The sequence below is a fragment of the Corvus kubaryi genome, unplaced genomic scaffold, assembly GCF_017639235.1.
Source record: "Corvus kubaryi isolate FWS band 111438036 unplaced genomic scaffold, C.kubaryi_AGA036_p1.0 37396, whole genome shotgun sequence".
NCBI classification, from domain to species: Eukaryota; Metazoa; Chordata; class Aves; order Passeriformes; family Corvidae; genus Corvus; species Corvus kubaryi.
Window position 1 is genome coordinate 15705746 of NW_024581135.1, and position 13076 is coordinate 15718821.

Below are 13076 nucleotides of genomic sequence, written 5' to 3' on the forward strand. Positions count from 1 at the left end.
TTTGGTAAATATTTGCCATGACTAAGCCAGGACACATCCCGTTTAAAAGGTTCCCATCCCACAAAACATCAGCCCTTTAATGACATGAATCTCATTAGCTCTCCCCATGAAAAGAGGTATAGAAAGGGAGCATCACTCAGCCCCTCTGAGTTCCTGTATCTGCACGGACATATATTTAGCTGTGTGTACTGTACAGTCACAGGAGGGGACAGTCTGGGCACACGCACACCACCTCATTCAGCCAGAGGGACCCAGAGTGGGAGCCCCTGGGACCAGTGGGTTTTGGGATATCTGTCTGCCTGAGATAGGGTTGGGAAGGGCTCTAGGCCCAGTGGAGCCAGGGCTGGACTGCAAGAGCAGGCAGCCGGGCACAGAGGCGCCTCAGAGTCCCTCCAAGCTGGAATTTGGGATTCTCTGAAGGGCCTTCTCCAGTGATGGGGAGCAAGTTGTGTAAAGCCCTTGCAAAGAGCAGTCCTGCCAGAGGAGCCCAGCCACTGCCCTCTCCAGGCCCTTAGTCCCACCTGTTGGGTTTGGAACTGGATAGCAGATGTTGGCTATGTACTTGGAGATTGATTCAGAAGAACCAGCACAAGATCCCAGGAAAGGTACTGGGTCCAAATGCCCAGAGAGGTTTCCTGACTGAGGTGAGAGTCTCTCTGACCAAGTAGTCTCTGCATCAAGCACAGCATCCCTGGGGAGCAAGCAGAGTCCCCCCAAGGGCTCAGGCTATTTCAGCCTTCCTCCCAGCTGAGAAGGGCTCTGTCTCTCTCCATCCATAACAGCATCTTCTGCTGGGGAACCAATCCATCCGCAGTCCCATGCTGGGCGTGGTCATTCCAACTTCAGTATGGTCTTCACTTCTCCAGTATAGCTATCCTTTCCTTGGTGTAGTCTTTCCTTCCTCAGCATGGCCATCCCTTCTTTGGCACTGCCATCCCTTCTTCTGCACAGTCATCCATCCGTCAGGATGGTCAGTATTTCCTCTTGATTCACCCACTGTCTGATACCAGAGGGAGAAATCCCAGGAGATGCCACAGGCTTGCCCAGATCTCACACACTGAGATCTCATTCACAGAGCCTGAAGAACACAGGAGGAGAAGTCTACAGAAAAGAATTTACTCTCTCTTTCCCTGATCCTCTCTGCATCTTCCCTCTTATTTCCAGTCCAAGCAGGATACAGTGCTATTTCTCGGCACCCTACCATTTTGGCATCAGGTGAGCATGTTAGCATGACCTCCTTGTTGTCCTCTAGAGCTGTTCCCAGCAAACCAGCTGTGAAAAATCTGCAAAGATACTGCTGAGTCCACAGCATGGGGCATGGCTGTACTCACTGCATTCACTCACTGCTCCTCCATATTTTGGGGAGAAAGAGAAATAACCCCGAAAAGAGCTGCGGACAGGCAGTGCTGTGCAGAGACCAGTGCTGCTGCAGGCATTGCACTGACTGAGCAACACAGGCTTCCAACCCATAAATAAACCTGGGGGGATTTCACTTCACTTCAAATTGCTTTAAAGGTTTGGTTTCAGCAGCTGAATAGACCCAGCCTTAAACAGTATCATCGGCTCAGGCAGCAGATGCCCGTAGTGGAAAGGCAGCACACCCACCCTGGCTGTTTCCACTCTCCCTGGTGTAGGACCCTCTCCCCCAACGGCAATGCGGATACATTTCCAAGTGTTTCCACAACCCAGAGAGTGAGACATGACTAGGAGAGACTCACACCTCCCCAAGTGCATGGCTCCCAGAGCTGGGGCTTTCTGCAGCTGTGCCGGAGCCCATGTGCGGGCAGGGCTCCATGTGCTCATGCTGCACTGAGCCAGGTTCCCCGCTGGCCCCCAGCAGCCAACATTAATTCATTAACAGTCCCATTAACACCCAGCTGTGGTTTCCCCCCGAAACTCAGGCAGGGACCCGCTCCCCTGTGACAGCTGCTGACAGACCAAGTTTCCACCTTCAGCCCTTCTGGAGTTCTGTATAAAAATAAGCAGGGCTTTTTTTCAAGAGGAAAACTATATTTCCCCTATCCACACGCCCGCGCACACGTGCAGGACTCACAGCAGGAATTTGCTCCAATTTCCCCCACCCACAAACATACCGCCTTTGGCCAGAGACCAAACATGGGCATTTTCAGACCAAGATATCAGGTTTTTCAGCATCCAGAAGAAAAGAAGCCACCGTGATCCTGAGCTGGGCTAAATAGGGCACCGGCTCCCTGGCCAAAGGGTGCTGGGAGACCCAGTGGTTCTCCCACCAGGGCCTCATCCAGGACCCACAGCAAGGCAGCTGCCAGCACCGCCAGAAGAATTGCCCTCCTGGCATGGCCAAGCATCCTGTTTGGGATCTGGTACCAAATTTATATTTTCCCCATTTCATTGTCATTCCCAGACAGGCATGAGCACCAGATGCTGCAGAATCCCAAGGAGATGCCCAGCCTAGCACCTGCTTGGGACCTGTTACCCAGCATTTATTTTCTCCTTTCCCATATGATCTTTCCTCAAGAGCTGTGAGCACTAGATGATGTTCAGGAGACAACCCCTGACACTCCAGAAGCCCTGGGCCACCCCATGCCACAGAGGGGTCAATATCCTTGCTTTACATCATCCGGCTCTACATCAGGCTCTGCAGCCTGTATTAGCAGCACAGGAGTTGGTTCTCTGGGGCTCTCACTGAGAAACTGGAGGCTAGGAAGCAGAGACCTCAATCAAATGTAGGCACCACAGGATCAGAGCACTGCTTGGGGCTTGGTGGGTGTGCTACTTTGGGCACCAACAGGGTGGCTTCAGGTCCCTGGAGAGGCCAAAGCAAGTGCCAGCTATCTTCTAAGATGCATGGTCACTAGCAGAGCACCCTGCATCCCTTTGATCGAGAGGTGTTTGCCTTGCTGAGAACCCTTGAACCTACTCCTTCCTTTAAATAGCAAAGCTCACAAACGCCCTATACGGCTCCACGTCTATACGTTGTCTATGTATTTGTGTACACACATGCACACAACACACAGAGATTTATTCGTGTTTTCAGAGCGGTTCAGGATACATTCCAGGACGAAATTCCAGCCGGTGCTGGAGCCAAGAACATCAGTGGCCCCGGCATTTGCTGCCCCCTTTGCCTGTGCACACACTAAATTCGGAAAGGGAGAAGTATAAATAGAGAGAGAAATACATGAATGGCCCTGTTTCCTTACACAGATACCTAGGGTGCGAAGGTCTGAGCAGAGTGGGAGCAGGCAGACTCAGGAATCCAGTGGCTGTACCCCCTGGGGTGCAGAGCAACCCGTTCCCAGGTGCTGCTGTCTGCCCAGACGTCTCAGCTGTTCAGTGTCACCTCTGCATGGGCTGGCACAACTGGAAGAGGCTATGGGGCTTTGGCCCATGCGATAGGGAGGGATCAGCTTTCAGAAACACCAATAAAAGCTGCCAGTGGATGCCACTGGAGAAGGGATGCAGCTGTGGGTATGGAGGAAGCTAGTGAAGGGCTCAAGACACACAGGAACATGGTGAAAAATCCTGACAGCCCATTTCGAGCACAGAAGGGGTGCTGGGTGCTTGGAGGGCAGCACCAGGGGTGCAGGCAGCACTGATCCTCTGCCCTTGGAGACAGTGCGGATGGCAACACCCCAGTCCAAATCCTATCAGCTCTGGACAGAGATGCTGACACAGAGCAATGCCTTTAGTGCCCCATCAAAGGCTACCCTGTTTTCCTCCAAAAGGTCCTTTGCTTCCAGGAGCTGCTGCCACATCCTGAGCTGAAGGGCTGGGACAGGTGGCTGCAAGGCACAGTGGTGAGGGGCAGACCATACCCTACACCTCCTCCCCTGCTAACCATCCCTGCATGCTCCCTTTGCCCTCCTCTAACCCAAACACAGCCATAGAGCCCAGCCTGGTGGGGCTGGGACCCCGGACACCTCTGCACTCCCTGCTGCTCCTCGCACTCTCCCCAGGGCTGGGCAGCTGCCTGTAGCCGCAGGGCCGATAATGGCGAAGATGTGGGAGCAGGGCCAGGGGTGGTGGCAGGGGGATTGCTGCTCTGCTTTCAGGAGGAGGAAGGGGCTCTCCCCCTTCAATGCTCCCATTTGAGCTGAGGCCTGGCACTGGCTCAAACCACCGCCTGCTGACACGAGATCAATCATCCCCCAAGCCGAGCTGTTCCTCAGCAGCACTGCGCAGCCAGTGCCCATGCACAGACTGGGGCCTCTCCCGCAGGAGCAGCATCTGGCCCCTTCTGCCAGAAGGTCTGTGATACCCCTCTTCAAGCCTGCAGTGCATGGCATGGCATGGCACAACCTGGCACATCACAGCAGAGCACGGCACAGCTTTGCATGGTATGGCACAGCATGGCACGGCATGGAGAGGATGAGGAGCACCCCGACCGCAAAGGAGGGTTCCCTGCACACGCCAGACCACATATGTCAGACAAGGGCTGTACAGTACCCCAGGGAGGGTGACTGTGATGGTGTTTGTCCATCCCTCCATCCCCAAACAAACTACCAGGTGATGCTGGGCTGAAGTGGGCTGGGACCAAGCAGAGAGCTGCCTGTACCTGGTTCAGGTGCCACCCACTCTCTACAGTGGCACAGGGGATTGGGCTGTGAAACCCCCACATCCCCAGAAGGAGCATACCCTCAGGGCTCCTGGGACAGCCCCCACATCCCTGGTAGAGGCAAGGGGCTGGAGCAATCACAGCCAGCCTAGCCCTGGTCCAGCAGCTGGGGACTCATTGCTTGCCCGTGGTCTGGGCACTTTCAGGCAGACTGCTGCTCTGGGCTGCCTGTGCCAAGTCTGGTTTTAGCAGCATGTAGCTCCATTGACTCACTGCTTGTGCAAGCGGCCTGTGGCTGCTGGTGGCATCCCCAAAAGTGCACCCTGGCTGGGTGCCCCTCACCTGATGGGGCCTCAGCAAATAAATAAATAACACCGCAGCACCAACCGCAATGCGCCTCCGTGGCAAACACCGGTGCAGGGGGCTGGTGCACAGGCGGTGGTCAGCACCCACACAGTGATGACCGCCAGTGCATCTCCCCAAGTGCACCACTGTGGGCACAAAGTGCTAGCCCCTGTCCCCCGTCCCGCTTCAGCCAGCAGATGTGGCACTCTGCCCCTTGTTCCATCAGTGCCAGTATGTACACTCCTAAGTCTTGTTCTCACGCTCCTGCTCTGGTACATGTGCTCACACTGAGCACAAGCAGCCCTCGCCCCACTCCTGCTTGCAGCAGTGTGCAGCTCCTTGAGTACACGTGTGTGCAGGGCAGTGTGTGTCCAGCTCTGCTCAGCAGCCATGGCCCGCTGCATTTCCAGTGTGGGACTCAGACCCCAGGGCAGCGATGGGATGATGTGACCAAAGCTTGCTCAGGAATGAAGCAAAGACCCTCCAGATGGCCCCAATCCAGAATAAGACACCAGCACCCATGGGGCTCACAGGGCAAGCACAGCACAAATGCTTGGCAGCACACAAGAGCTTGCTCTACTCATCTGAGCTGCCCCACAAGCCAGCCCCATGCTGCCACCTCTGCCCTGAGCCAACCTGCTCAGGGCTGTGCAACTTTTGCACCTCTCAGCCCTGTTAACAACAGCACTGTGGTCACCAGCTCCTTCCCCAGCCCCATGCCAAGGGACCCTAGCCCAGCTGAGCACCCACAGCAGGTTCTCCCTGAGCCGTGCACCCCGTGTGCGAGCATTCCATGTTGCACACACACCACCAGCCCCGCTCTGGCCCAGTTGCAGCTGCAAAGTCGCATCTACCTTGCGCTAATTAAAAACATCCCTCATTTGAAGCAGCCAAAGGGCTGCTTCCTCTCCACTGCACTAAGCTGGCGTGGGTTTGAGGGATGCTGTCCCCACCCTGCAAAATACGCAGGCCACCACCGCCTTCGTCCTCAGCCAGACCGTGGCCACTCCGCTACCCAGGGCTTATTTTTAGTTCCTGTTAAAAAGGAGAGGCAGGGTGCTGGAGGCAGGCAGTGTGCAGCCAGGTACCCAGCTGGACCCCGGCGTGGCAATGGCCTGTGGCTCCAGAGTGCGTCCTGGCCATCCTCCACCTGCCCCGCTGGCCTGTGTCCCCACACGGGACGGGGACGGGTGCCTGGCCCTGGTCCCAGCCCCGGTGGGAAACAATAAGAGGGATGCTGACCCCCGGGCGCCCTGACGTCAGCCAGCACCGCTGCCGGCACCACCGCCAGCCCTGGCCCCGGGGCTCCCACTCGCCCTCGGCTGGGGCCGCACTGGAAGCTGCCTGTTTGTTTATCTTCCTCTCCAGCGTTGCTTGTTTTGATGGTACATCCTCCTCCTCCTCGCCGGGCCCCGGGGTCGAGCCGTGAACCCGCCGCGTCCTGTTTGCCGAGGTCCCGCGCTCCGCTTGCGGAGGTGCGGAGCAGCCGCCCCCGCGCGCCAGCCACAGCAGATAAAAATACACAGGGCAGAGCATCCTGGGGCGCGGGGGCTATATTTGCACTGATGGCATCCGTGAGCTTGTCCTCGATGTACCTGTCCCTGCCCTCCTCAGAGCAGGGGGCACAGCGCTGCAGGAACCTGCTCGCCCTTCCCGCTCAAAGTCAGACCGCAGACTCTGGCATAAGCTGTGTCATGAAACGCTGACCATAGCCAAGCTGGGGAAGGCTCTCAAAACCCATGGGTGGGCATCCCACCCTGCCCTGTGGGGTCATTTCTGTAATCCAAAGGGATGCCTGGGGACAAAATATCCCCAGCCTGCTGGGTCCTAGACTGTTGGGAACAGTGCTGGGGCAGCTCTGAAACACTGAGCCCTCTCCAGCTGCCTGCTCCTTCCCCTCGTGGCGTGAACCCCTGGCCTTGCCAATAAAAGCCACCGGTTTTGCCTCAGCTTATGCACAGCCACTGCTCTCCTTCCAGCTCTGCTCAAGCCCAGGCAGCTGCTCAGCAGTGAACCCTTGCCAAAAACTGTGTGTGTGAAAGCATCATTTCCTAAACGTATAAATATTACCAGGGCTTTGCTGGAAAACTCCCCATGGTTAGTTAAAATGCCCTGAACAGCCAAGTGCACACAAGCCCAGAGAAAGGGCATGTCTAAGCTGAGAGGCTGTGCAGCTCTGCCCTGGGGGACTGACAGGTCCTTTCCTCTCCATGTGGGATATGGCAAAGGTCTGGGAAGTAAGCAAAGCTGTGGAGCATTTGCCTGCGTCCAGCCCTGTACCACATCATCACAATCCCTTTCCAGCCAAGAGGTGCTTACCACTACCAAACATCCACAACCTCTAGCCCCATTTTGCAGATGGAGGTACTGGAAGGACCAATAGATCTCTCTCCTTGACCTCCTGCCCACTGATATTCAACCACGCACATCCCAAGACCAAACCCAGCAACTTGGTTTTCTTCCAGGCGGGCTCCCAGCCCACTTTTGGAGACATTAAGAGATGGAGGATCAACCACTGCCCTTGGGAGCATGCCCCAGTCACTTGCGGGAGCAAACCCAAGTGCCTCCATTCTAACTTGAAATTGCCTGGCTCTCTCTCCCAGTGCCTGGCTTGTGCTCCACTGTTCTCTGCAAGATTAAAGAGAGAGCTTCACTAACCAGCATTTTCTCCTTGTAAAGACCCTCACACACTGTAATCAAGGAGCCTCTCAATTTTCTCCCTGATAAGCTAGACAGAGCTCTTCCCTTCCAAGTCCCTCAATGCTGGGCTCTCTCCCCAGCTCTCAATCCATTCCTGTGACTCTGTGCTGATTGTCCAGCATCTTTTTGAAAACCTAGACATGGGAGTGCTCGCAGCATTCCCAGCTCCCTGCAGCATGTCCTGAAGGACCCCAGCTCCTTGTGCTGCTCCTTTTAGGAGCTGATAAACAGAGTATTAAATTTTTTGGGGGCTCTGAAATAACTGCACAGAGACAATAAGGCCATCCAGACCCCCTTTCTGCCACAAGATGAGAGAACAGACTGGGGCGAAGAGCCAGTTTTGGTGGTAAAGAGCTGAAAAGCTGTGTTTGGTGTTCCTCACTAACACAAGACCTAGAAGGCATCAGGAGGAACGATGGGGTACCACACTCAAACCAAAGGCAGCAGCTGTTTGCATCTCACAGCTCATTGCTGCAGGATGGCATCATCAGCGGGTTTATAAAGAATGGGATGAATGCAGAGAGGACAGACACCCTCCCAGCAGACCAAACGCACAACTGCATCCTTCCACCAGCCTCTCCCCTGAAGCCAGTGCTCAGACCTGGCTACCAGAGGATGCATCTCCCAGAGCCTTCCATTCCCTACCCAACACTCCGGCTCCAAGACACGGATCCTGGACTGTTCTTGGTCCACACAGCACCAATTGCCATCCCATCTTTTCAGTCTCTGCCAGATGTGCTCCACACCAGCTGCTTTTGCCAGCCTCTGTGCAGAGCTGCCTCACTCCCCCTCCTGCCCACTCTGCACCATCCCCCATGCCCCACACCCTACCAGCTCTTGAAGGACTCTGAATTTCAAGCCCGATGTTCATCTTTAGCAGATGTTGTTCAGATGACTCTTGGACAAAGACACTTCATCATCCCCTTATCCTGGCACATCTGCCCGCACCCTTCCAGCGACAGCACCGAAACCTTTACCAACTGCTTCTACCATGTCTGGTCCAGTATCAATCATTTCACCACCTCTGTCTACTAATCAGCTTATCCTATTGCTAGGAGCTTGGGGTTTTCTCCTACTGCACTAAATAAAAGCCTTTCCTTCTGTTCTTCACCATGATTTTTCCCTGATGTCTTTAGCTTCTGTTACCCATTTTCTACAGTTCATAATTTCTAATTTATATTGATTGCTATCTACTCCCGCTCTCCCATTTGTTATAAACTGCTCTTTTATTTCTAATTGCTGCCTTCACTTTGCCACTGAACCAGAACGGGCTCTGGGCCAGCGCTGCCCTCTTTCTTGATCGTGGAATTGTGGCTTTTTGTGGCTTCTGAAATTCTTCTGAAAGAGCTCACCATTTTCATTCACATTTTTCTATCTAAATGTTTCCTCTGAGCTGATTTCACTCATAATTTTCCCCCTGCTTTGGGAAATTAGCTCTTTCAAGGCATGAAGGATATAAATTACTGCTTAGGAATGTCTTTTCTTTGCCCAGGGTGAATGTAATCTGGTCATGATCACTGGTCCCTAGGCAACCTCCAAGTTGCAATCCAGCAGTGAATTCATCTCTATCCTTCATAACCCAGGGGAAATGAAAGTTGCCTGCACTGGATGCAATATCTCATGTATAAAAGAGGGATCATCTCTAATTTTTAGAAACTCTGCAGATCATCTATTGTTGGCTGCACAACATCAGCTCATCTCATAAAGCGACATTCTCCCAAAGCCCATGTGGTACCACTGACACCCTGGCTGACTCCCTGGTCCCCACTGCTGTGCCTTCACAGCAAGGACAGGAACACTCAGAAGCATCCCAAGTCTTTTTGCACCAATGGGCATCGAGCATTTCTGACCTTGGCACATCAGTCTGAATCATGTTAGTCCTTCTGTGATGATCTCCAGTAATGCAAAAGGATCAAAGACTCTCTCCTTCCAGTTCCAGTTTCTCCAAAGAACATGTCTGATTTTAGAGCTGAGTGTGCCAAGGGGACAATGGTAGGCAGAGCATGGATAACATGCTGAAAAGCTCTTGTCCCCACAATGCATCACTGCAAAGTTGCCTCTAAAAGAAAAGATTAACTAAAAGGAGATGGCTTCTCCTCATTCACCTGATCCCTGCCTGCCATCAGCAGTGATGTTTAGGTCCAGAGCAAGTGTGGGAGGCAGGTGAATATGCCCCAGTGATGGCACACTCCTGTGGAGCAGCCAGCCTGGCTCGCACCTCTGGCAGCTCACAGCAACCAGGTAGTTCCCATCCGGCCATGTCAGGCACGTTCCCAGCTCTGCTGGCCGTAGAGATGAGGGGCAAGGACGCAAAGAGAGCCATGGGAGAGCTAGAGGGCATAACCCCTCTTTAGGCAAGTCCAGCTATCCCCATCAGTGCTCCCATTCAGCCTGGCACACCTCACACTGCAGCTGCTGATGACAGCTCCCAACCACCCCTCTGCCAAAGGACAGAGGACTTGCACTAGCCCTTACCTTAGCCATTAAGTTCTGCTGAAATGTCTCCTCCTGGAAGGGCCCTGTCCGCAGACGGTCTGCAAAGTAGAGAGGGATCAGCCCGAGCAGGTTTGGTCAGACCTCCCACCCCATCTTCCCCTTTCTCTGTCCATGGGGTGAGGGAAAAAGCTCCAGCACGCTCATCCCAAAATCATCAGGAAAGACCAGCAGGCCTCTTGGGCTAGGGACACATCACCTGGTTAGCAGAAGATGCAAGGACCACAGGGAAGCTGGAAAAACATGATTGAGCCTGATGATGCAGAGAGCAGCAAGGCAGGCCCAAGTGTCCATCCACACTTGTCCCAGCACTCCCACACTGAGGAGCAGGGAATGGTGGCAGGACATGCTCAACACCATTCCCAGATCTTACAGCTGGAATGAGCTGTCTGAGTCTGTGGGACAGGGCACTGCTTGTCTAGCTGCTCTTCTGAAGGGGAGAGCCAGCCTGTGTCCTCCTTTTTTGGGACAGGGACAAACCTCTGTTATATTCTGCTCTGCACCTTGTCCAAAACACAAGTTTTTCCACCTTGTTGCTAAGATGTGGTCTGGAGAAGCACCTGGCTGGATTCGCTCAGCCACTAGGGTGCAATGTGCGTTTCTTCCCAGCTTTCTGCCCTGCACCAGGCAAGGGACAAGAGAGGCCAGCTGCTTACCAGCATCAGTCCCTGGACTTAAGCCAGGCTGTCCTGGCTGCTCCATGCCCTGCAGAGCTCACACACAGCAGGATAGAGGGACATGCAGCTGGCCAGTGCAGCTCTAGTGTACCTCCAGGGTAGATCCAGGCTCCTGTGGTGGGGCACCTGTCATGTGACAGGGTCTGGACCACAATATCATCCTGGACATGATACACAAGCCAGGGCTGACCCCCACTACTCCCCGCATGCCCAGGGGGCAAGGTTCCCACAGAAGTGCAGGTATCACCTGTGGCAGCAGGACAAAGCATGGCAGTAGCAAGGGATGACCCAAAAAACAGCGCCCAGCCAACCTCCACAGGTGGAGGACAAGCCACCTCAAGGTGGCTCCCCCGGCAGGTCCTGACCCATGTCCTACCCAAGGGGGCTACTGTCTGCCCATCACCCCGATGGCAAAGTGGGCTGGGCGCTGGAGGGGGGCCCATGAGCACGGCTGCACTTTCCATGTTTGGGAGAGCTGGGAGCCCCTGGTTGCTCTCCAGTAACTCAGTGAGCTACTGCACTTGGGAAGGGAGCCTGACACCACTGCAGGGCCAGCCCTTGCTGGCATCCCCGCTGGCTCCTGGGGACCAGCCAGGTGCTCTGAGAGTAGTGGAGAGCCCCTTGGCGTCTCCCCAACTTCTACAGCTATCAGTCAAGGGCTGTTCCTCCCCCAGCTCTCCCCAGAAGCTGCTCCCAGCCTTCTGGCTACCGTTGTGCTGCCGGCTCAGCTAAACATGAAACACAAGCCTGGCTGGGTAACAGCCAGAGGGAGCAGAGCACGCCAGCCCAGTGTTAAGGAGGAAACTTGCTCCCTGCCCCAGGCATCCCTCCTCACCTCTGCTAAGAGCGGCCCCGTTCTCCCTGTAATCTTCAATCTCAGCATCCTTCTGGAGCAGCAGGGAAATCAGCTCTTGCACCTGGCACTGCAGCACCAGGTTCATCTGAATCAGGGGCCGCACGAGGTGACGGAACACCTACAATGGAGGAGGGAGAGTCTAGGAAAGGTCCAGGTCTAAGGAAGCCCACAGCTGTCCACAGAGTGGTCAAAGCAGGGCAGCCAGCAATGTCCTAGCAAGAGCTGCAGCCCAGGTCACACAGGGCCCCCCAAAATACCCCACATCTCACCCACATCCAGTGGGAAGCGGTCAAAAGATGTGAGCTGGGAGAAGGCAGGCCAGATGCTGTAGGACACATCCCTCCATCCCAGCCCCATCCTTTCACAACTAGGGGCTGTAGCAGGGGAGAGCTTAGGTGGGAGAGTCCGATAGAAACAGAGCGCAGGGAATAGGCAATGCTCCACCCACCATTTGGGTGCAACAGACAGCAGAGAGCTGCCCATGTGCCACTCAGACCCTCCCCATGGCTCTGCACACTTTGCGGCATGTTCCTATCAGGAAACAGGCATGGCTGGGTGAAAAACCAGAAAGACCCAAGGTGTCAAACTGTGGCTTGATGAACAGGAGAGACACTCCCAGGGCGGTGAGATCAAAAGCAGAAGAGATCCCAACATGCAGGACTTGTGCATGCTCCCCATTGCAGCCCACCAGTGTCTCCTCTAAGCTTACACCCACACAAGCCCCATGCAGAGCCCTGGCCATGTCCTCTGCCTCAGAGCCCAGATGGGCCACCCTGGCCCAGCAGGCACACGAAGCAGGACCCCCTCCTATCACCTCCTTCAGTCTCCAGAAGGGTATTTGAGATCCCCCAGCCTATCATGCCCCTTGTTTTTGTAGCCAGGCTGAGCCCATGGGCGAGAGGACAGCAAGCCCAGCAGTGTTCCTGAAGCGTTCTCACTCCTATGGCAAGCCCACAGTGGGCTCTGTGCTTTGCTGACCCCCAGACACGAGCCACAGAGGTGATGGGCATCACCCAGTGGAGCACTTGGAGTGCACCACCTGCAGCAGAGATGGGATGGGCCAAGCTAGGTGGGCTCCATGGTCGCCTCAAGCCCCTGGCTGGGGCAGAGTTGGTCCCCATTGCTGCATCCACACCAGTCACGCTCAGAACCCTGGTTGCTTCCCACCTCCATGGTGTTTTGCAGACATCCAGTTCGCATCCAAGATAAAATAAAGGAGCAGCCGGGAACAGAGGCTTTGCACCTCCTCAGCTCAGCCTCTGTGCGTCTTCCCCGAGGAGGGACATCAAGTTCCTGGGGTAAGCCAAGCCAGGACCCCGATTATTTGCTCCCCAGTTCACCCTAGGCGGTGAGAACAACCCCCGCAGCAGCTGGGGAGCCCGGCTCTCCCCCCGCGATGCCGAAGCACAGCCGCTCGGGGGCAGAGGAACCGCGCCCCGCAGCGGGACCCGGCGGGAGCGGGGCGCCGGGG

The 13076-nt window shown here is 55.2% G+C and overlaps 1 protein-coding gene across 3 annotated transcripts in view; it reads right to left on the reverse strand.

Annotated features, from left to right (window-relative positions):
• Window positions 1–13076, reverse strand: part of NHEJ1 (non-homologous end joining factor 1) — a 43622-nt gene that overhangs the window by 26820 nt on the left and 3726 nt on the right. For all 3 annotated transcript variants that reach the window (XM_042041067.1, XM_042041068.1, XM_042041069.1), the window contains exons 4-5: window positions 11585–11723; window positions 10055–10113 (exon numbers count right to left, since the gene is read on the reverse strand). In XM_042041067.1, coding sequence (XP_041897001.1) covers window positions 10055–10113; window positions 11585–11723 — 198 coding nt within the window. The remainder of the gene's footprint in view (window positions 1–10054; window positions 10114–11584; window positions 11724–13076) is intronic.